The sequence below is a fragment of the Eschrichtius robustus genome, chromosome 5, assembly GCF_028021215.1.
Source record: "Eschrichtius robustus isolate mEscRob2 chromosome 5, mEscRob2.pri, whole genome shotgun sequence".
Lineage (NCBI taxonomy): Eukaryota > Metazoa > Chordata > Mammalia > Artiodactyla > Eschrichtiidae > Eschrichtius > Eschrichtius robustus.
The window spans coordinates 44425612-44451034 of record NC_090828.1 but is presented as its reverse complement, the minus strand read 5'-3'; the positions used below and the strand labels follow the sequence as shown (position 1 = coordinate 44451034).

General features: G+C 40.4%; 1 protein-coding gene across 4 annotated transcripts in view; it reads right to left on the bottom strand.

Annotated features, from left to right (window-relative positions):
• Positions 1-18896, bottom strand: part of HIBCH (3-hydroxyisobutyryl-CoA hydrolase) — a 90858-nt gene extending 71962 nt beyond the window's left edge. The window contains exons 1-3 of one of the 4 annotated variants that reach the window (XM_068544785.1): positions 18704-18722; positions 10913-10955; positions 10118-10239 (exon numbers count right to left, since the gene is read on the bottom strand). Coding sequence is in view for 3 of the 4 variants with exons in the window: in XM_068544787.1 (XP_068400888.1) it covers positions 10913-10955; positions 18704-18738 (78 nt within the window). In the remaining variant the exon portion in view is untranslated. Of the gene's footprint in view, positions 1-10117; positions 10240-10912; positions 10956-18703 lie in introns of all 4 variants that reach the window. The other 3 variants (XM_068544787.1, XM_068544786.1, XM_068544784.1) reach the window with 3 other exon arrangements.
• Between the last annotated feature and the right edge of the window lie 6527 nt (positions 18897-25423).

Genomic DNA, 25423 nt, shown 5'->3' with positions numbered 1-25423 from the left:
CCCTTAATCCCAACGGAGAAGCACTTCAAAACCATAGCCTACTGACCTTAGTGTTTACCAACCACAGCTGGGGAAAAGGAACAGGGGACAAAGGAAAAGGGGGGAAAAAAGGCAGCCCACCCCCAGAGAAGGGACGGGAACACTTATGAGGGCCACACTCCTGGACTCTGGTTCACAGTGCCTTCTAAACATTAAGGATTAATGGGATACAACACCAAAAGCATGATCCACAAAAGAAAACACTGATAAACTGAATTTCATCAAATTTAAAACTTCTGCTCTGCAAAAGATAAAGTGAACAAAAAGACAAACCAGAAATTAGAAGAAAATACTTGCCTATCACATATCTGATAAAGAATTTGCATACAAAATATACAGCTGACCCTTGAACAACACGGATTTGAACTGTGCAGGTCCACTTACACTCAAATGTTTTTCAATTGTAAATACTATAGTACTACATGATCCCCAGCTGGTTGAATCCACAGGTGCAGAGAAGGAACTCAGTTGTAGAGGGCTGACTGTAAAATTATACTCGGATTTTTCGACTGCACAGAGAATCAGTGACCCTAACCCCCACCTTGCTCAAGGGTCAACTGTATAAAAAACTCTTAAAACTCAATAAGAAAACAAACAACCCAATACTAAAATGGGCAAAAAAAATCTGAAGAGCTTCAAGGAAAATATAGGGATGGCAAAAAAACACATGAAATGCTCAACATCATTTCTCATTAGGAAAATGCAAATTAAAACCACAATGAGCTACCACTACACACATAATAAAATGGCTAAAATCCAAAAACAGACAATAACATGTTGCCAAGGATGCAGAACAACAGGAACACTCGTTCATCGTTGGTGGAATTGCAAAATGGTACAGCCACTATAGAAGACAATTTGGCAAACTTGTATAAAGCTACACATGGACTTACCATAAAACCCAGCTATCATACCCCTAGATATTTACCCAAGTGAATTAAAAACTTATGTTCACACAAAAACCTGTACACAAACAGGTGTAGCAGTTTTATTCTCACTCACTAAAACCTGAAGGCAACCAAGATGCTCTTCAACAGGGAAATGAATAAACAAACTGTGGTATATCCAAACAGTGGAATACTATTCAGTGATAAGAAGGACCACGTTATCAGTTCATGCAACAACATAGATGAATCTTAAATGCCTTTTGCCAAGTGAAAGAATGCAGACGCAAAAGCCTATATATTGTATGATTCCATTCATATGATGTTCTGTAGAAAACAAAACTATAGGGGCATGACACAGGTCAGTGATGGGGAGCGGGAGAAGTGACTGCCTACAAAGGGGAAGTACAGCAGAAGTTTTAGGGGGATGGGGCTGTTCCGCACGGACTTTGGGTGATGAATGCATGATTTATGCAACTGTCAAAAACCCAAAGAAATGTACAGAGAGTGAACTTGAATGTATACAAACTATATATATATTTTAAAAATCACCCAGTGTCAGGGGATTCCAACATGGAATGCAGACTGTGGCAAATAAATGTAACCAAACCACACACACGTATGACAAGCACACTGAAGAGAGATGGTGAGGATGGTGGCAGGAAAGCTGACCTAAGTAACTTTAGAAAACAGTCATTTGATTGCAAGCTGTAAGGAAATATACAAAAAAAAACTGTATGTCAACCTATGCTCTAGTTAGTAAATTTGTTTGAAACTGCTTTGCATGTATACTGAGGTTAAGCAAGTAATGGGGACTTCCCTGGTGGTCCAGTGGTTAAGAATCCGCCTGCCAATGCACGGGACACGGGTTCGAGCCCTGGTCCGGGAAGATCCCACATGCCGCGGAGCAACCAAGCCCGTGCGCCACAACTACTGAGCCTGTGCTCTAGAGCCCTCGAGCCACAACTACTGAATCTGGGTGCCACAACTACTGAAGACCACACGCCCTAGAGCCCACGCGCTGCAACTACTGAGCCCACGCTCAGCAACTTCTTAAGCCCGCGCCCTCTAGGGCCCACATGCCGCAACTACTGAGCCCGTGTGCTGCAACCACTGAAGCCCGTGCACCTAGAACCCCGTTCTCCACAACAAGAGAAGCCACCACAATGAGAGGCCCGCGCACCGAAACGAAGAGTAGCCTCCGCTCGCCGCAACTAGAGAAAGCCCGCGTGCAGCAATGAAGACCCAACACAGCCAAAAATAAATAAAACTTTTTTTTAAAAAAAGGTAATACTGTATTTTAAAAATTAAAAAAAAAAAACAAGTAATGGAGGGTGGGCAGTGAGAACCAGGCTCTCAGTGGTCAGGAGGAGAGTTAGAGACAAGCAAGAAGAGAAGGCTAAAATGAAGTCTGCCCTGTGGTACTGGATTAAAGTCAGAGACAGCAGCATGAACATGTTTTCTTAATATATATGAAGAGGATATATATTAATATAACAGAGGATAAACACAGAAACACTTATCGCTATTTATGTAGACATGGGATAGTAAACAGTATACAGCATATGTATTCTACTATAGATATATACATTACTCTAGTTCTATCCCCAAGAGAAAACCCTGACACCCCAGTAGCAAGGGGCATTCCCAGACTCAGATCTTGATTTCTAAATGCAATTTTCCAATAAAGGCAACCAGAGCTCCTTGGAGAAATGGCTGATTCCAGAGCCAGAGAACACCTTCCAGTATCAGAAAGTAGGGAGGTGTTTTTAAAAAATTGAAAATTAAAAGGAAAAGGTCATATCAAAGGGACACAAGAAGCCAAAATGAAGGAATTCCTAATGGCCAAAGTTGGAACAACGTGAGTAACAGAATAAATAATGTGTTGTTAGATTATAATCCAAAGAATAAAATAAATATCCATGAGTCCACACTGATATATATAACTGAAGAAATCAATGGGGGAGATGAGATGATCTTACCCACAAAAGAATTCTAAATAATTTATGTAGAAATCCCCCTTCCAGGAGGTGAAGCTTAGCCCCCTCACCATCTGACTGTGGGCTGAACTTACTGACATGCTTCCAAAGAACAGAGTAGAAAAGGGAAAAAGGTAACTTTAGAGAGGAGAAACCCTACAAACACCACCTTAACCATGTGATAAAGGTCAGCCTCACCAGCTGTGTCATGAGGATGCCATGTACTCCTTAAGGCATATGTCAAAACCCACAGATACTCCCTGATATGTGATGAGAAGGGGCTTTTCCTTTGTGATATTCTCTCCAGAAACCTTTTAACTGCAGGCTAGTCATCAAAAAAAAAAAAAAAAAAAAGAAAGATAGAAAAAAGAAAAAACAGAACAACAACAAAAAACAGACACAAGCCCAGATTAGAGGCTATTCTACAGGCTACTTGGCCAGTGTTCCTCCAAACTGCCAAGGTCATGAAAAATAAGGAAAGACTGATAAACTGTCACAGACCAGAAGAAACTAAGAAGACATGACAAAGATATGCCACGTGGTATCCCGGATTGGACTTTGGAACAGAAAATTGATGGAAAAACTGGTGAAATCCAAAAAGTATAAAGATAATACTAATATAGCAATGTTCTTAATTTTGACAAATGTAACATGATAACTGTATTCCTTTGCTAGGGCTATCATAACAAAGTAGCACAAACTACGTTTAGGCTTAAACAGAAAGTTATTGTCTCAGTTCTGGAGGCTGGAAGTCTGAGATCAAGATGTCAGCAGGACCACACTCTCTCTGAAGGCGCTAGGGGAAGGTTCTGTTCCAGGCCTCTCTCCTAGCTTCTGATAATTCCTTGGCTTGTTGCAGCATAACTCCAATATTCACATGGCATTCTCCGTGTGTATATGTCGCCAAATTTTCCCTTTATATAAGGATAAATTATATTGAATTACCCCAGTAATTCCTACTTCAGTACGACCTTTAATTACATCTGCAATGAGCTGACTGGCTGTAGGGAGAAATCATCTACCGTGGGTCCTGAGGCTTCCCTGCACTTTACTGCTGTGTATTTCATGGATCCAAGGGCCTGAATGCTCTTCACCTGGGTCATTTTTCAGGACTGTATTTGCTGCGAGAAACTTTGAAGAAAATGTAAAGTCTCCCTCCAGGACAGAGAGCAGGCTTGCTTACAGTGTGTTACAAACTGGCAGGTTCCCCAAATTCAGTATTGCTGTCCTGTAATGCAACCCACTGCATATGAACGCATTCATTTGGGCCTTCTGTCACCCCTGTGGGACTTGGGGAGCAAGGGAACCAATACAAACCTGAAGCTCAATGCTGCTAATTGGGTCACTAATAACGACGTCCTTTGTCTCTAACTCAAGAGTTGCATATCTTTTGCCAGCATCCATGGAATAGTAACAAGCTAACTACTAACTTGTAATTGGGGTAAAATCCTATCCCAGACCCAACGTTGTCTAGCCAGACCGAAAGCCCTCCACTTGCCCCGTTCCGATCATAGCCCTCACCCTCCCTTCAAAAGTAACAACTGTCTTGGTTTTTATGATAAACACAAAGTGTACATCCATAAGCATCATCTATCCATTTTTTTAAAAGTAGATATATCTTTCAAGTCTGTTAAAATCTACAGGTTCTGCCTCTATTCCTTTCTTTTCTTCACAATTTGTTGAAAGAAACCAGGCCTTTTAACCTATAGAATTTCCTAGTACGGATTTTGCCGATTGCATACTCATGCTACCACTTATTTTTAACAGCTGTTCATTCTTAGATATCAATTTAATCAGTCCCCTACTGATTAGCACTGGGTAATTTACAATTTTTGCTATTACAATAGATGCAGGAATATCTTTAAGCATCGACTTTCCAGCACTTAGGTGAAGTATTTTTGCAGGACATTTACAGAGGGTCAGACTTTGAGCAAAGAATATTACAGAATCTTCTGTTAAAAGCCACTAGAGGGACTACCCCAGCGGTCCCGTGGTTAAGACGCCGCGCTTCCACTGCAAGGGGTGCGGGTTCCATCCCTGCTGGGGAACTGGGATCCCTCATGCCACCCAGCAAGGCCAAAAAAAAAAAAGCCACTAGAATGGTAAAATTAACGAACAAAGGATCTTTTTTCCCCCACCTGAAAAGTTCATGGCCTTCTTAAAACCTGAAAACAACTATTGATGCATTAATCAAAAACATTCACGCAAAAGAGCAGAAGGGAAAAAAATGAAGTCTGCAGTATTAGTGTCATTTATGTATATGTTAATTAATTCTGCAGAAAAAAATCTCTTTTCCAAAAATATCATTAACTTTTAGTTAAAACCTAGAAAAGGCTTCTATGAAGAGAAATTTCTCATATTAGGAAAGATTACAGAGACTAGAGTCAGAAATGAACTTCTCATACAACCCAAATTTGGGGGTGGGGGTATGGGATAGAAGGGGTAAGGAGAACATCCATTCAATGGATATATGTGAAGGAAACTTGCTAAAATGCATGGATACCATCAACACACAGCCCTGTGCTGAACTGAATGCATGAAGTCTGCCAAAATAATATCCCTGAGACAAAAATAACCTGGAGGACTTCCCTGGTGGCGCAGTGGTTAAGAATCCACGGGCCAATGCAGTGGACACGGGTTCGAGCCCTGATCCAGGAAGATCCCACATGCCACAGAGCAACTAAGCCCATGCGTCACAACTACTGAGCCTGCCCTCTAGACCCCGTGAGCCACAACTACTGAGCCCGCGAGCCACAACTACTGAAGCCCACACACTCTAGGGCCCGTGCTCCGCAACAGGAGAAGCCACCGCAATGAGAAGCCAGCGCACCGCAAGGAAGAGTAGCCCCCGCTCACCGCAACTAGAGAAAGCCCGCACGCAGCAACAAAGACCCAACACAGCCAAAAATAAATAAATAAATAAATAAATTTTAAAAATAAATAAAATAACTTAGAACATCCACTCTGCTGGAACATGGAACTATTCTGGCAAAATCCATAGTAGCAACATTTCCTAAAGTGTGCAAAGAGATGTTTATTGCAGCTATGTTGAAGGAGAAAATGGCCCATGGTGAAATAAGCTTGGGAAAAACTTAAACCAATATAAAGTTTAATTCCTATAAGACTTTTCCGTCTTTAATAGGCAAATACGCAAGGTAAACTTTTAAAATACAATGAGCAGCATAGTTCTCACTTGATTAAAGAACTTTTTATTTTTCATGGAACAGCTATCTCTTGGGACTTGTATTTTTCAGGTTACATTTTGGAAAACACTGTCAGAGACTTCAAAGAGAGAAATGAGCTTTTCCTTTGAGGAAAATCAAGTGCCTGACACATAGCAGGTATCCAAAAAATGTTTAATAAGCTGAATGAATAATCCTTCATTCTACTGATGCAGTCCTGCTGTAACACAAGCCTAAGATAAGCTTCACACTGTGGATACCCAAATCCCAATCTCAAGCACATACCTTTCACTATATGTAACATTCACTGCCACTGAACTAAGTTGCAACTGAAAGACATACCCAGGGAAATATCCTACCTTTTGCAGAATATGATTTATTTTGACATGTCATCCATTTCCAGCCAATATTAAAGAATGCCATTAAATTTAAATTATTATAACACAAATATGACACCAAAGCACAATACAAGTACGATTCATAGAATCAAAAAACATTTAATAAATGCTGATTATTCAAGCTTCACTCAATCCTTCCTGACTTCAAACTGGGCCAGTAAATTCCTCCACATGGAAATAGTTTATACAGAATCTCTCAAACTGTCCTTAGCTGTGCTCTAGCTCTCACTTTCTGTGATATCATCTACTTCCCATCTTCAATTATTACCTCTAAACAGCTGGCTCAAACCTGCATCTGTACCTTTACTTTTCCAGAGGCCCAGGCCCTTATTCCAATGCCTGCTACAATTACAGGAGTACCTACGTGGCACCCCAAACTCAACTTGTTAGAAACCAAATTTACCAAGAAATTTCTCTCCAACAAATCTGTCTCTCCTCCTCTGTTCCCTATATCAGGTAAAGGTATCACCAATTTCTCAGTCAACCAAGCACAAAATGTTGGTGTTGATTCCTAACTGTTCTCCCCTGCCAACAACTTGAGGTAGTTACCAAATACCAGAGAAAGATGGTCTATCCTTCACACCGCATTCAGAGAAATTTTGCTAAAGCCCAATTCTAATCTTGTTAATCCCATTCAAAAATGTTCCATGACTCGCCATTAATTTCAAAAACATCCAACTTTACTTGACATGGCCTTCAAGTCTCTCCACATCTGATCCCAGGTAAACTCTCCAGACCCACCACTGCACAGCACTCCTTACAATGGAGACTCAGAAAGCCGAGTGTAACTTCCATTCTCCTATCTCACAGCTCTTGCCACAGGAATAAACATATTGCATAACAGAAAGAAAACATATTTTGGAGTCAGATGGACTCAAACATTAGTTTTGCCACTCACTACTATACACCCTCAGACAAGCTAGTCTCAGAGCCTCAACTTCTGTGTTTATAAAATGGAGATAAGAGAATCACATTTAGTGTTACTATATGAACTCTCACTACTTCCCATCTCTACCTATTGAAACCCTAATCATGCTTCAAGGCCCAGATCAAATAAATGATTGCCCTCCAGTAAGCTTTCACTGGTTACAAAGTCGACATCAGTCAAGTTCTTTGCATATACAAAGCAAGCACTTAATGTATGTCTGTTCAAAAGGCATAGATTATAAATTGGTTGATACCGATTCTAGATCATCTGCACATACAGAATATGAACATGATTGCTGTCATGAAATGACATGTGCAGTTTCAGTTCATGCAGTCCAACCAGTATACCTTCATACTGAAAAGAACTACTTTCTGATGGAAAAAAGTCTTCTCCATGTCCAGGTCAAAATTATGTGGAGGGGCTTCCCTGGTGGCGCAGTGGTTGACAATCTGCCTGCCAATGCAGGGTACACGGGTTCGAGCCCTGGTCTGGGAAGATCCCACATGCCGCAGAGCAGCTAGGCCCGTGAGCCACAATTACCGAGCCTGCGCGTCTGGAGCCTGTGCTCCACAACAAGAGAGGCCGCGACAGTGAGAGGCCCGCGCACCGCGATGAGGAGTGGCCCCAACTTGCCACAACTAGAGAAAGCCCTCGCACAGAAACGAAGACCCAATACAGCCATAAATTAAATAAATAAATAAATAAATAAAATTTAAAAAAAAAATTATGTGGAAAAAATGAGCTTCTGCATATTAAATTAAATGCTGTATAAGAGTTTTAAACATTATGGAAAAAGAAAAAAAATTTTTTCTATGAATATTTTTGTTGTAAAAATATGTCCACATCAGCCTATGAATATAAAGGAGACCTCATTAATAGGTCCTACTAGCTTGCATTAGCTTGACAAACTATCTGCAGAAATGCAGAACCTTTGCCTCCTTCCCAGGTTCAGGTCCATCTAATATCTTTGAAGGGTCACAAGGAATGTCACACTATTATCACAAGTCAGTCCTATCCATTTCTCATGCCTACAGTTCCACCATCAATGGCATATTTCCATCACTCCGCTATGAAGTAAAAAAGGCTCTTGCTCTATTAGCTCTCTTAGAAGGGTCACAGAAGGAATTCTTGGGATACAGCTTCTCGATCTCTGAAGCACATGTAAAAGCCAACACTGGGAGCTAGAACCATTCAGTCTTCAGGCCCTGGTGAGAGTCCAGTTTACCTTCCTTTCTTCAATGTGGTTTATGCCCCAGGCCACACAGCCCCATGGGATCTGGATTGTCATGTCTTTCTATTCCACTTGTGCGCATATCTAAATATGAATCTAAATATGAACAATAACATTGTTCTAAGTTCTTTTTCCAGGAAATTCCTCAGCTCCCATGTATATCAGCTGACTAAAATAAATAAGGGTAAGATATTCCAGTTTTCATATGCCCATCTCCGTGTAGGCTGAACTGAGAAACACTATGCAATAGTTACTTAGTGTTCACTCTGCCACAGGCTGTAGAGAGCAGTAGGTAGTCTACGGAGCCAGATAACCTGGATTCAAATCCCACCTCCTGTTTACCAGATGTGTGACACTGGGGCATACTACTTCCCTTAAATTCTGATCCATTAAATAGAGATAAGACCATAATCCCTTTACCCAAACCCCTTGGGTCCAGATGCATTTCAGAATTCAGAAAATTTTCTAGATTTTGGAAAGGTAACACAGTACATATTATATAGTATATAAAACATCCTAAGTGGAGTCTGGTTCAGTACACTGTACCCAAATGCTTTACTACTTCTGCACCAAACCATGAGTATTAACACTAGTTAGGATATGGACAAAAAGAGTTTCAAAAGTATGTTCAGATCATATTTTGCCACCAAATGCATTTACCACAAACTAACCCCAAACCAAACACAAACTTATGATTTTGAGGTTTCAGAACTGCAGATAAAGGATCTATAGTATCTGCTCCGTAAGACTATGAGAATCAACTGAGCTAATACATATCAAGTACTTAGAATAGCACCTGGCATAATACCATAAGTGCTATATCAGAGTGACTTGTCGTTTTTACATGCAAGGTACTTGTCAGGCTGCATGAGGGTGTCTTTTTTTTGACTATACAACCCTTTTATTGAAAGCATTTAACAGAAACACTGTTGAGAAATGCTGAACCAAGAAATTTCTGAATTATCGTACAATAACATGATTCTATAATGATATCCAGGCCATTGTTCTAATCCTTTAGGGACGACATTCACATCTCGGTATCAGACTTTAAGTCTGCTGTCTCAGAAATTTGTCCAGAGAGTAAGAGATGCAGGTAAATGGGCTTACAAATTTTTAGTATTGTAGACTTGAATCCTAAAATATGTAAGAAGAGACACAGATAGACTTATGCCGTTACTGACATTATTACCATTTATGGGTAAAATACAATTTTTCTGACCATAGGAATGAAAAATTTTAGACTTTACGTTAATATTTTGCTCTGACTTTACTGAAGTTGTTGAAATAAAAGTAAGTTGTTTGGCAAATTTATGGTTACCAGAGGGTAAGGGGGGAGGGATAGATTGGGAGATTGGGATTGACACATATACACCACTATATATAAACTAGATAAGTAATAGGACCTACTGTATAGATGAGGGTGTCTTAGTCCGTTCAGGCTGCTATAACAAAAATACCATAGACTGGGTAACTTACACAACATTTAATTCTCACAATTCTGGAGGCTGGGAAGTCAAGATCAAGACGTCTGCAGATTCAGTGTCTGGTTAAGTCCAATTTCCCAGTTCACAGATGGCTGTCTAGTCGCTGCATCCTCCCTCAGAAGGCAGAAAAGGTGAGGGATCTCTCTGGTGTCTCTTTTATAAAGGCACTGATCCCACGCATGAGAGCTCTGCCTTCCTGACCTATTCACCTCTTAAAGACCCCACCTCCAAATATCAACACACTGGCAATTAGATTTCAACATATGAATTTCGGGGGGACACATTCAGTCTATAGCAAAGTTATAGAAAAATGAATAAAAATCATTTCTTCCTTGCAGTGTGATAAACTAATACCATCTAAGCTTTGGAATGGTACTACTAGTACAATAGTGGCTAACATGTATCCAATGATTATTATATGCCAAGCACTATGCTAGATTTTTTAATGAATTATTTATTATTCATAAGCACTCTAAGATGGATACTATTATCCCCATTTTTTATATATCAAAAAAGGAGGCTGATAGAGACCAAGTAATCGGCCCAAGATTAAGTAGCGGACCCACTATTTAAACCCAGGCATTCTGACTTGAAGATCCATCCTCTTATCCATAACTTTATGCCACCTCCAACAAGTTATATGAGTCAAGTTTTGACACTACAAAACTGGAAACCAAAGTGTACTGAGATCAATGAAATCTGCCAGTATTTCTCTACTTCCCTAACAACAAATTTTAAATTGCACATTATAATCTAATAATGCCAGCAAAACAAAGTCCAAACTTACCAAATGCTGCAGTATGATATTAGTCCTTTTGGATGAATTAAACCTGAAACAAATGTAGAATACAATGAACACAGTAATGTGGGTAGTCATGTTTCAATGTATAAATACTACATTCCCTTTTGTTTGCTTTAGCTTCTTTGAAGTTATTAAAAAGTATAAAAATGTTTAATTCTCATTCATTGTGGTAGGAACACAAAATGGTACAGCCACTTTGAAAGAAAATTTGGCAGTTTCTAACAAAACTAAACATCCTCTTTTACCATATGACCCAGCAATTGCACTCCTTGGTATTTACCCAAGGGAGTTGAAAACTTATGTCCACCTACACATGAATGTTTATGGTAGCTTTATTCATAATAGCCAAAATGTGGAAGTAACCAAGAGGTCCTTCAATAGCTGAATGGATAAACAAACTGTGGTATATCTATACAATGAAATATTACTCAGCAATAAAAAGAAATAAGCTATCTTTCCACACACACACACACACACACAAAAAGAGGAACCTTAAATGCACACTGCTAAGCAAAAGCAGTCAATCTGAAAAGGCTATATACTATATGATTCCAACCATAGAACATTCTGAAAACTATGGAGACAGTAAAAAGATCAGTGGATATCACAGGTTTAGGGGAAGGGAGGAAGAAAGGAAAGAACAAGTGGAGCGCATGGGATGTTTAGGGCAGTGAAACTAGTCTGTATGGTTGTAATGGTAGAGACTTGTCATTATACATTTGTCAAAATTTTCTGCTAATTTTTTCTGTAAATCTAAAACTGCTTTTTTAAAAAAAGTTAAGGGCTTCCATGGTGGCGCAGTGGTTAAGAATCCGCCTGCCAATGCAGGGGACATGGGTTCAAGCCCTGGTCCAGGAAGATCTCACATGCCGTGGAGCAACTAAGCCCGTGTGCCACAACTACTGAGCCTGCGCTCTAGAACCCACGTGCCACAACTACTTAAGCCTGTGCACCTAGAGCTTGTGCTCCACAATAAGAGAAGCCACTGCAATGAGAAGCCCGCGCACCGCAACAAAGAGTAGCCCCCGCTCGCCGCAACTAGAGAAAGCCCACACGCAGCAACGAAGACCCAACGCAGCCAAAAATAAAATAAATAAATTTATTTAAAAAAATAAAAATAAAAAAAAGTTAAAGAAAACTGCTAATTTTAAAAAAGTTTGATAAGGATGCAACAGGCATTCTCAGACATTGCTGGAAGACATATAAATTGGTATTGCCTTTCCAGTAGGCAAGCTGGAAGTATGGACCCACAACCTTTAAAATGATCATACCCTTAGGCCTAGTAATTTCACAGGCATTTGTATTAAGGAAACTTCAGACACGATCAAAGTTTGATTTACAAAGATGTCTGCAACAATTATTTACATAAGGAAAAAACTGGAAACAAAGTTAAGTATCTAACAATATAGTAATTTTTAAAAACTGTCATCTATACAAAACCATTACATAGCCAAGAAAAATATGTATTTAAAAATATTTAAATAATAGTTATGACATAGAAAAATAGTCATGACAGAAGTTATGAAAAGAAAACTGGCTACAAGACAAATACAATACAACTCTAAGTCTGTTATTTTAAAAGTGTTTGCTAGGCTAGGAATACAAAGCTTAAGATACAGCTTAGCAAAGTGATCAATAATAACAGAAGTAAGAATGGTGGAGGGTGGGGGAAACGGGGAAGGGGCATGAGGAAACACAGAGTGTTGGAAGTTGTCTCTATCATGATGGTTACAGGACTGTTCGCATATATAAAAGTTCGCTATAGACTTCAGAATAGTACATTTAAGTACTTCGTGTATTGATACTTTACAATTAAAGTAAAAGTAAAAGCAACATGGGGGAGGGTAGTGACTGGAGAGGGCATAAAGAGGGCTTCTGGATGCTGGTACTATCTTGTTTCTTGATCCAGCTGCCACTGAAATGAGTATGTTCATGAAAATCCATCAAATTGTATCTTTAAGCTTTGGGTCTTTTAAAAAGTTCCCCAAAAGTCATCGTTCTTGCCTTTGAGAAACTCAAAGTTTAGTGAGAGAGATGCATATAAAAATACCATAATTAGGAAGATACAGGCATCTCCTGCTTCTCGAAAGTTCGCTTTACACCATTTTGCTTTTTCCAAAGACCTACCTTAGCACCTGTTTTCACTAATCCAAAGAAATCCAAAGAGGATTATCACTTTTATGAAAACAGGTGAAGAGCAAAAATAGCGTTCAGTGTTTGTTTTGAAGCGAGATGTTACAGAGGCAGCATGCACCCCAAGCAGTGAGAGTGGCACCACTGAGCTCCTTCCGCAGGAACTGCACTCTGCATCTCAGCACCAAGTGACCAAAGACTTGAACTGTGGGAGCCTCTGTGCTTTATCTCAATTTGTTTTGTACATCCATTAGCAAGATGTGTCATAAGATAACTGCTTCTTCACTTTACACCATTTCGGCTTATGCGAGGTTTCACAGAAATGCTCTACTTTCGGATAGCAGGGGAAACTTGTACTGGGATACAAGAAGTGAGATTTAAGATATACGGAGAGAGGTCAAAGCTGAGATCAGTAGCAGCAGCCTGACGGGAGCTGTGCATATGCAAAGACACAGATACTATCTGATGGACCTGATAAATTGCCAATTTATTAATTTTATTAATTTTTCAAGGATACCTTGAGATTATTGGAAGGGTAAAAGTTTAGCTGAGACATCAAGAAAAAGGGCAATATGACCATTGTTACCACTTGTAACCACATTCTAGTTGACTGAATTCATAAAAATATTTGTAATCTAACTTACTTTTCAGAATTTGTATTATTTTCATTTTCTATTACATTCAAATTGAATACTACTACAAAAAAAAGAGGAAAATCACTAATTTAAGTCAGTCACACTTCACATTCCTGGACCAGTGTATTCTGAATTTGCCTTACCACAACTAAAATATTCTTATCCTAAGCCAGTAATTCCACAACTAGTCTGCACAGTAGAATCACTTGGGGACTACTGTGAACATTCCAAAGCCCCGGTCACATCCAAGACCAATTATCAAACTCTGGAGACGGGACACAGACATAGGTATCTTGTTTGAAGCTCCCCAAAAGATTCCAAAGTTCAGACAAGTTGTCATTAAAATCAATACTTTATAAAAATTAACCTGGGGGGCTTCCCTGGTGGTCCAGTGGTTAAGACTTCGCCTTCCAAAGCAGCGGGTGTGGGTTCAATCCCTGGTCAGGGAGCTAAGACCCCACATGCTTCTCGGCCAAAAAACCAAAACATAAAACAGAAGCAATATTGTAACAAATTCAGTAAAGACTTTAAAAATGGTCCACTTAAAAAAAAAAAAAAAAATTAACCTGAAGTGACAGATCCTTATTTAGGGGTATTTTTAAAATAGAGATTTTATATAGACTTTTAAAATCTGAACTATACTTACCCTAAAGCACCACTTCTAAAAATTTTTTCAACTTAACCCAAAAAACTTCCAAAAAGAAAAATTAAGTATCAAAAAATTTAAGCACTAATTTCTTTAGATACAGAATAACTTTTTGAATTCCTTAATGGCCAATACCTAAATGCCAGTTCAAGGCTAATGAGGATGCTGCCAGATTGGCAGGTTTTATGTAACAGTTTAAGTACTACCTGCAGCATAATAGAATAAACAAAGAGAAACACAAGGCCTGGCTTCAAGTCCAAGTTTTATTTATGAGACAGAATTTTATTTCACTCAAAGAAAGTTAATGTAAACCTACCAAACGCAAGTTTGACCCACTGTGTATGGCATTTACAGGTCAAAAAAAATCTCTGGACCAGTTACTATAAAGCAAAATAGAAAACAAACCTAAGTACAACTAAGTTCCCTGCCAGATTCGATACAATCATATTACTTCTATATGTTCCGATTTATACTCAGCTATTATTTAAAATCTGGTATTAACTCTTATATCTCAAAAATGTATTTGCATGTTCAGAGTCTCCCAAGTAATTCTGAATTTATGGTCTCTTTCCTTCCTTTTGACTCCCAAACTGCCATCTGGTGGAAGGGAAGAGACATGCACATCCCAGCTACTGCTAATTTACTAATTCACTTTATCAGGTTTATTTCCTTCAAGTGATGGTCAACTTGGCTGCTAGCAGCAGTTGTTCTGAAAGTGTGGTTCCTGGACCTACACAATGAGTTTACCTGGGAACGTGTTAGAAATGCAAATGCTTGGCCCCATCCCACACCTACTGAATCAGACACTGTGGGGTAAGGCTCATAAATCTATTTTTAACAAACCCTCCAGGTGATCCTCATACATGCTAAAGTTAAAAACAACTGTCTTAGAAGGATGAGAACCTTATCGTTTAGAAGATTTTTGATTATCCAATAAAGCACACACGGGCTTACAAAATTAACTTTTCATGAAACTGTTTAAGATGACGATATAATAAAAATAGTACTTAATGAAGATTATTACAGCAGAACTAGGCATGGTAGGATGTGAATAGAACAGAAAATCAAGGCCGAGTAACTCAGGCATGAACTGATGAACACCAGCTGTGGAAACAAGGCAATGATTTACTGAGTTATTATGAAGTAAAAACTCAATGGAAAAGAAAAAGAATTATGCCAAAAATGACTACAAGATTTCATGCCAGGAGAGCTAGGAGAAATAGGTACTGAAAAGCTTGGGAAGGAAACTAGCTCGTTTGTAGAATGAAATATGAATTCCATTTTGAATTTGAGGTTGTAATGACCTAAGTAGAAATATTCAACAGTGAGGGGAGAAGAAAGACTGGAGTTTGAAAGAAAAGTTAGAACTAAAGACATGTCAGGAAGTCACATGTATAGACAATCACTGAGGCCTAAGAACCCCTAAGCTCTCTATGAGTAATAAGTGAGAAAGCTACAGTGGAAAACTATGGCCTGAAGGCTGCTTGAGCCTACAAATGTGTTGTTTGGTTAGCAGTGTTTTAAAATGACAAACACTTTAAGATCAAGGGATTTCACTTACAAACGCAGCTTTCCAGCTTTTCCAGACAAACTGGTAGTTCTGGAAACCCTGGGTCTACACTCTATGACATGGCAACAACACCCAGGCTGAAAAGCTGCCTTTAGAGAGAGAGAGAGCGCTCCCTATTGCTCACTAGTTCCCCACTAATCCCCACTGCTGCCACCTAGCCGGCACCATTCCTTCTGGGCATCTGCGTTTGGGTTTGTGACTCTTCAACTAAAAAATAATAATAATAAAAATAACAGAGAATCAAATATTGAGCCTTCAGAAACAACTACACAGAAGTAAAAGAAAGGGAAGACAGGCAGCCCAAGAAGCAAACCAAAACAATATAGTTCAGCACAACACAGAGGAGATGAGGAAGGGAATAAAGCACTATTAACAGCTTAAAGATCAGTCTCTTTCAAGAGGCTCCCTGAGCCCCTGTTCCTTTCTAAACCTGGCTCTCTTTTCCTTTAAGACACTTATCAGACTTGATAACTAGGTATTACTTTTGTTTAAATATTTGTTTCTCATCTGATCTCCTTGGACTTCAATGACCTGAAGTAAGAATCAATAAGAACAAGTAGTCTAGGGACTTCCCTGGCGGTCCACTGGTTAAGAATTCGCCTTCCAATGCAGGGGGTGTGGGTTTGATCCTTGGGATCCCTGGTCGGGGAGCTAAGATCCCACATGTCTCACGGCCAAAAAATCAAAACATAAAACAGAAGCAATATTGTAACAAATTCAATAAAGACTTTAAAAATGGTCTACATCAAAAAAAAATCTTTAAAAAAAAAAAAAAAACAACAAGTAGTCCAGGTTGGCTACAGGATAAAAGAAGTGCCTAGAACACTATCTCCCAGGAGCTGTAACAGGACAGTAAGTATTGTTGAATTCATGAACTAAACTGGGGCCTAATCTTTGAAACCCAGGCTGGGAACTTTTTAATTCCATAGGTAGGAGGACACCTCTAAGAGCTTCTGAGCAGAGGAATGGAAGGCACTAAGTAAACTTCAGCAAGATTAATCTGGCAGTCATGTGCAGAACCTATTGAAATTGGGAACAGATAAGTCCATTAATCAAGTTCCTGCAAAAACAACAAGTGATAAATGAGAGGATTGCTCAAATTCGAATCAGCTGGACAAGATAAGGATTGGGAGTGTGGGAGAACTTAGATAACTTTAGGAATCCAGAAGAATAGATAGTGCCACGAAGTTGAAAGTGCAGAGGAGGAATAAGGGTTGCACTTACGTGCAAATGTATATTTGAGGTGCAAAAGAGACATTCAGGTGGTTGTGACTAGTACTAGAGCTCAGGATAAATCAAGGTTAGACATACAAATTTGAGAGCTATCTTCAGAGAGAGGTACTTTACCGGGGAACTACAACAATAATAAAAAATTCCAAGGGCTGTATTGGCACTAGAGCAAGATAAGTAGTGGAGAGTGGTAGTAGGAAAGCAAGACAGTGCCAGAAAAGCCAAGGGAAGCCAGGGTTCAAGGACTGCCCAACAATGTCAACCACAGCACAGGGACCCTAGTTCCTCTCAGAAAACTGGCACCGTATTCCTTAGTACATTTGTAATTAGGCTGTTAAAACTGGATGATACTGGCCTCAGGTCTCTGCTTTGCCAGGGTAATACTCACTCCAGGGCTAGCCCTGGAAAAGGCATCTCTGATCAAAGCCCCCAAATCAGTCCAGGACTCGCCTAATCAGTCTGCACCTTGCAACTGGGCATGCAACAGAGCCAATCTGAACTCTGGGAATGACAGATTCTTTCCCAGATCAGTTAATTTTGTTAACAAACATGTCTTCCCAATTTGTTTCTCAATTAATTCAGTATTTGCTCACAGCTTCAAAAAAGCAGCAGCAGTGATTATATGTACCGATTTTCTTTATATCTGCCAATTTCCTCTGTGAGCTGGTTAGAGGCACAGAGACAACTAATTTCAAGGTATTAAAAAAAAACACAACAACAACGAAGAAGGAAAGCAACTCTTCGATTTTTCTTCAAATACTGAATACCAGGTGCATGGATACAAGGTTAAAACAACTAGACACATTGCCCTAAAGGTGAAACTATTCTTAAATCAAAAAACCACTCCCATCCCTTTGCCCTAAAGCAAAATCCAAGACTAAAAACCCCCAGGAATTTCAGCTGTCGAGGAAATTAGCCGGTTCTCCCTTCAAGCAGCCTGAGCTGATACCTGGTAATGCATGGGGGCAGGCGGTAGGCCTCAAGACCTGCAGCCTAACTTCCTACAGTGATTGCTACCAGATTTCCTCAGCTGACCTCAAGCTGCATTGAGTAGCACTTTCAAAAGTTCAACACGTTTGCACACATACTCCCCCAAGCCAAGCTGTGCGGCCGCAACACTCGCCTCGAAGTTCCAGACAGCTGCACTAACGCTGGAACTACGCGACAGAGCTGAACAACAATCACACCACAAGCACAGATACAGCTGGCAAAGCACGAGCGTTTGTTAGCACAAAACATGCCACAAAATTCCCCCAAGTTGAAACCCTGCGTGTCCCCAAACTTACTCAACTTTGAAAAAGGAAAGAAACGGGGGTCAAGGCTGCATTAACAGCCAGAAAGGCAGACAACGAAGGTGATGCTGCAAAGAAGGTGCTAGAAGGAGTGACAGCGAGACCCAGAGGAGGGCAGAGGGTGATCCAGGCGGGTCGGGACTCGGGTCTGAGAGCTGCGCCTCCAAGGGCGACTCGAAACGTCAAGGCTAGGCAGTCCCCACCCCCCCGACCTCTTCCAGCTGGGCGAGCGCAGCCGATGAGCCTGCCCTAGGCCGCTCGCTCACTCACCTCGACATGAGCCTCCACATCTCCCGCAACCCCATCGCCAAAACACTGGAGCCTAAAACAGCCGGCACCAGGCAGCCCACTCGCTTGGCTCTTCACGCCGCACGTCAGACCCGCCCACCACCGCCCGGCGCCGCCGGACACAGACGGCAAGTCCTCCAGAGGGCCAGAGAGGCCTAGGGCAGGACTTTACCGCGGCGCGGCGCTGAGGGGCGGGGCGAGAACCACCGACTGAGGAAATGGTTGAGGGAGATGGGAGGTGGGAAGGGGCGGGGCCTGGGGAGGGGAGGGGCGGGGTCTGGGGAGGGGAGGGGAGGGGCCTGAGAGGGGCGGGGCCGGGGTGCAGGCGGTGGGCGAGGCGGGGCAGGGCTGAAGGAGCGGTCAGAAAGCAGAGGCGGGCTGAACCGGAGGGAAGAGTTTGCTCGCTGGGGGCTCTCCTGGGAAAAACCGAAGTGACCTAGCCAGCTTAGTTTGACTAGCAGAGACTGACAGGAAAGACTTTTCTGGAATCTTAAGATTTTTTAAAGCTAAAAATGTAAACTTGGGACTTCCCTGGCGGTCCAGTGGTTAAGACTCCGCTCTTCCACTGCAAGGGGCAGGGGTTGCATCCCTGGTTGAGGAACTAAGGTCCCTCATGCCCTACGGAGTGGCCAAAAAACATTTAAAAAGTAAACTTAGTATTCTTTTTTTTTTTTTTTTGGCTGTGCTTTGCGGCTTGCGGGATCTTAGTCCCCCAACCAGGGATCGAACCACTGGACCGCCAGGGAAGTCCCTAAGATTAGTACTCTATTCTGAGAATCAAGCAGATGAAATACACGTGATAAGAGGAGGACATTTACTGTCATTTATTCCTAGCCTAACATAGCAGAATTTCTTTCATATTAGGATTGAGATATTTCCGGTTTTTTGGAAAAGTTATAGTTCCCCAATCTTCCTTAATGACAGACAAGAATTGTCTCCTTAAGAGGTGATATATATGTCTTCAACTAAACTAAAAGTTACTGTTATCAGCAAAAGCATAAAATTGCATCTAGAAAGTAGCCTACTCTTGAATGAGACTAAAATTTGACTCAACCATTAGTATCAACTATTATGTAGATACAGAAGAATGTTCCTCTGCGTCCAGATACACCCAGATGTCCAGCAGCAAACATTTCATCACCACTGAACCACTGACACATTTATCAGGAAGGAGGAATTCAGGGAAGAATTTCAGAGAGAGGGAATTTAAAGGAGTTAGTCTTAGCAAGTTGACATCTGAGAATGTACTGCCAAGCCTTTGGTCAAAAATTACCTTTCTACCTAGTCAAATATAATTACCAAATACCCATTGAACAGAGGGCAAACAGGCATCACAGAAAGAACTCCTGACCTACAATTCAGTTTTTAACCTGCTGTGGGAAATTGCTGTTTGACATCACCCTCATTCAGCGTGCACAAAAAATGAACAATCATCAGCATGTTTTACTGGAAAGACCAAGGGCTTTCCTGCAAGCCCAAGATTCAAATCTTCCCTGTCCCCCTAGCTTCATGTGTGTGTAACCTGTGTCTCACAAGGCCCCATGCTTAGAAGGAATCTGCCTTTGGTTTAATGCTCTGCTTTTAATAATTTTTGAACAAGGGACTCTGCATTTTCATTTTTCACTAAGCCCCATAAATTATGTCGGTCCTGACCTGCCTTTAGCACACTAGTTTAGTGTGCTAGTTTAGTGAATAGTTTAGTGAATTTGGGCAAATTATGTAACCCAGGACCTTTCTCAAAAGGGTGTTTGTATTATTTTGGACTAAGAATTCTAGTTGCAGACGATCCACAGAAAGGGAAACAAATTTGCAAATGATATATTTGATAAGGAGCCGGTATCTACAATATGTAAAGAACTATTACAACTCAATAACAAAAAATGACAAATAGCCCTATTTTTTAGATGGACGATGGATTGAAAAGACAGTTCTCCTGGGACTTCCCTGGTGGCGCATTGGGTAAGAATCTGCCTGCCAATGCAGGGGACACGGGTTCAATCCCTGGTCTGGGAAGATCCCACATGCTGCAGAGCAACTAAGCCCCTGCGCCACAACTACTGAAGCCCGCGCGCCTAGAGCCTGTGCTCCGCAACAAGAGAAGCCACCGCAATGAGAAGCCCGCGCACCGCAACAAAGAGTAGCCCCCACTCGAGAAACAACTAGAGAAAGCCCACGTGCAGCAACAAAGGCCCAACACAGCCAAAAATAAATAAATAAATTTATGAAAAAAAAATGACAGTTCTCCAGAGAAGATGTACAAATGATCAATAATCATATGACAAGGTGCTCAACATGCTTGGCCATCAGGGAAGTGCAAATCAAGACCAAGATAAGATATGACTTCGCACCTACCAGGATGGCTATCAAAAAGACAGAAAATAACAGGTGTTGGTGGAGAATTTGGAATCCTGAATACAATGCTGGTAGGAATGTAAAATGCCATGGCCATTTCAGGAAAAAAGTCTGACAGTCCCTCAAATGGTTAAACATAGAGTTACCATGAGACCTAGCAATTCCTCTCCTGGATATACACCCAAGAGAAATGAAAACATAATCCACACAAATCTTTATAGGAGCATTATTCATAATCACTAAAATGTTGACCCATATGTCTAACTGGTGGATTTTTTTAAGTGATATATCCACACAATAAAATATTATTTGACAATTAAAAGAAATGAACTGCTGATACAAGCTACCACATGGATGAACTTTGAAAACACTGCAAAGTGAAAAGAAGCCAGTCACAATCGACCACATTTTGTATGATTCCATTAATATGAGTGTCTAGAATAATCAAATGTATAGAGACAGAAAGTAGACTAGTGGCTGCCTAGGTCTTGGTAGGAGTGGTGGGACAACTGGAGGGTGACAGCTAAGTCATGTGGGTGTCTTTTTAGTGTAATAAAAATATTCTAAAATATATTGTAATGGTTGCACTATACTAAAAGCCACTGAATTACATACTTTAAATTGGTAAATTGTATGATATGTGAATTATATCTCAATTTAAAAAAAAGAATTGTGGTGCTCCACAACCTCATCAACATTTTGTGCTGTCAGTCTTTTTAATTTTATCCTGCTGGTGTGTGTATAGTATTACTCATTGTGGTTTTCATTTGCATTTCCCTTGTATCTAATGATATTGAGCACTTTTTCATATACTTATTATCTTCTTTTGTAAAGTGGCTGTTCAAATCTCATGCTCATTTTTAAATTGGGTTATCTTTTTATTAAGGTTTGATGCAATAATTATCAATTGCTGTTACAAATTACCCCAAAGTTTAGCAGCTTAAAACAACAAACATTTCTTATCTCTCTGATTCTGAGACTCAGGAATCAGAGAGAGGCTTAGCTTGGTGGTTCTGGCTTAGAGTCTTTGCTGAGGTTTCAGTCAAGGTGTTGGCTGGGACGGCGGTCATCTGAATGCTCAACTGGGGCAGAAGGACCCACTTCCAAACTCACTGACAAGCTTGTTGGCAGCCTTCAGTCCCTCGCCATAGGGGCCTCTCCACAGGGCTGCTCACAATATAGCAGCTGGCTTCTTCCAGAGTAAGTGATCCAAAAGAGAGAACCACCAAGACAGAAGCCACCATATCTCTTATAACTTAATCTTGGAAGTGATGTACCATCACTACTGCCTTATTCTATAGGTCACACATACTACCCTGGTACAGTGTAGGAGGGGACTACACCCACCAGGGTGTGAATACTAGGAGGCAAGGATCATTGAGGGCGGTTTGGAGGCTGGCTACCACTCTTTTTTTTTTTTTTTGGCTGCATTGGGTCTTCGTTGCTGCACACGGGCTTTCTCTAGTTGCGTCAAGTGGGGGCTACTCTTCGTTGTGGTGCGCGTGTTTATTGTGGTGGCTTCTCTTTTTGCAGAGCACAGGCTCTAGGACACGCGGGCTCAGTAGTTGTAGCTCGTGGGCTCTAGAGTGCAGACTCAGTAGTTGTGGCACATGGGCTTTGTTGCTCCACAGCATGTGGGATCTTCCCAGACCAGGGATTGAACCTGTGTCCCCTGCATTGGCACACGGATTCTCAACCACTGTGCCACCAGGGAAGTCCCTGGCTACCACTCTTGAATAGTTTTTTCTTCTCTCATTGCCAATCAGTCATCAAGGCATGGCAATTATTTCTCTGAAACATCTCTCAGATTTGCCCACTCCTCTTAACACCCCAGTGCTACCATTCTAGTACCCACATGTAATTCATTCCAGATATAACTTCCCTCTTCTCTCTCAGCCATCACATCCTTCAATTCACTCTGCATTTTACTGACAACAAATCTTCCTAGGATGCCACTTTTGACTTTTTATTTAGCTGCTAAAAACTCTCACAGTTGTCTATAGCTATGTTGTTCAACATCAGACACAAGTGACTATTGAGCACTTCAAATGTGTCTAGTACAACTGAGGAACTGAATTATTTTTAATTTAAATTTAACAACTGAACCAGTACTTTAAAAAAAATTTTTTTTTTAAATATTGATTACATATGAGCCACATCTGGGTGCTCTTTCTTTTCATTGCCCTCTTTCTTTGGTCACGTGGGATCTCACACAGACTTGTGGAATGTCTGCTTCTCTCTTGGTGCTTTATATAGTCACTGAAGGCCTATTATGATCCAGGTGCTATGTTAGGTGTTGGGCCCTGCAGCCTTGGAGGTTACATGGTGCTATGGAAGCACATAGCAGGACCACCTGTCATAGTCTAAGAATCAGAGAAAGCTACTCAGAAGAACTGACTGTTTTAGATATAGGAAAACTCTGCACAGATGAAACAAAACATGACTCCAGCATTCTGACAGTGGCAAGGAGTGACAGGATGGTATCAGATCACAAAGGGTCTATGAAGCTACCTTACGGGTATTTAAGCAGAAACATGACAAAATCAGATTTGAATTCTATCAGTATCACTTTGAAACATGGCCAGTTTGTCTGGCTCCCCACATCCTTTCCTATATCTTTTCTACACCTTCATACTAACTTGACTTTTAAGAGGTTTTGACTTGTCTTGGTTTGTTTGAGCCCAACTCTACTTCGTGACAGCATCTCACAATATCGCTTTTAAATCATTATTTATTTACTTATTCATTTTGCTTTTGTCAAACTTACTAACTGGCCAATCTGTTTCTCATTTTCTGAACTCAGCATAACAATCTGATTAACCTGGTTTAACTTTTTTGAGCTATAAATGGGTCACCTTGGATCATGAGGCCCTGGGGTTTAACCATCTATTTGGATACTGGGGATGTTTATGAGTTCCAAGATTAGGTGGGTTTGGCAGGCAATGATGGGTTATTTCTCAGATCATCAACCAGTATCCATGCCCAGTGTACTGATTCAAAGAACAGCTGATAAAGATAGGAGCATTAATAAAGTAGGAAATTTCAAAAACAAAGATGGTTTCTGTTAGAAAAAAATGTATATGTGTATGCATACAAACATTCTAGAAGAATATATACCCAAAATGTTAGCAGCAGTTATCCTTGGCTGGTGATGGAAATAGGGGAGACTCATTACTTCTCTATTATTATTTATATTTTCTATTGTTTCTCTTGAGAGTAAATAATTGTTTTGTAACAAAAATAAAAGTGATTTTTAAGGACATAAAAAATATTACAGGGCTTCCCTGGTGGCGCAGTGGTTAAGAATTGCCTGCCAATGCAGGGGACACAAGTTCGATCCCTGGTCAGGGAAGATCCCACATGCTGCGGAGCAGCTAAGCCCACACGCCACAACTACTGAGCCCGTGTGCCACAACTACTGAAGACTGTGCACCTGGAGCCCATGCTCCACAACAAGAGAAGCCACTGCAATGAGAAGCCCACGCACCACAACAAAGAGTAGCCCCTGCTTGGCGCAACTAGAGAAAGCCCGCGCACAGCAACGAAGACCCAACGCAGCCAAAAATAAATAAATAAAATAAATAAATTTATTAAAAAAAAATTACACAAAACATACCACATTTCTCTTTATAGGTAATTCCCAAAATACTTTTGGGATGAGTTTTTTCTTTACTACATGCACTGGGTTTCTCGTAAGTTGTCACCAGGTGATGAATGTATCACATCAAAGAAGATTGAAAGGCTTACGTTTTTCCATAAGGTAGTGCCTCCAAAACAGATTTCTTACAAAAAAACTTTCATACATTGCTTGATTTTGCATGTAAAACTGTCCTTAATAATTAAAATTAAAATACATGCATAACGCTTACATACACAACATAAGATATAACACTGATATTATAAAGCTCTGTATTTTCAAAAAACGTAAACCTTGGTACATAATAGTACAAATGTCTATTTGCATATTTCTAATAATTCGCATATTTCTAATATGCAATGTCAAATTATCTTCATTATTTTAAAATATGGATATTATATCGATACAGTCTTGAGGAGCTCAGTTTAGCAATAAATATTTTAAATTACCACTAAAACGTCCCCCAGTGAGTAAATGAGTAAATTGACCTGCCCTACCAAGTTTGGTAAGTAGAGTTACAAATACTGTGATGTTAGCAAGTCCAACCGGGACCTATGTAATCAGGAAAATCTTTTGTAATAATTATAGCCTTTAAACTCTTCTAGGTTTCCCTACAATTCCCTAGAATTGTATGTATCTATACACAGCAATAATAATATGTAAGTAGATTAAAATTTGCCTTAAACTATTCATATACTTCCCTCTTATGAACA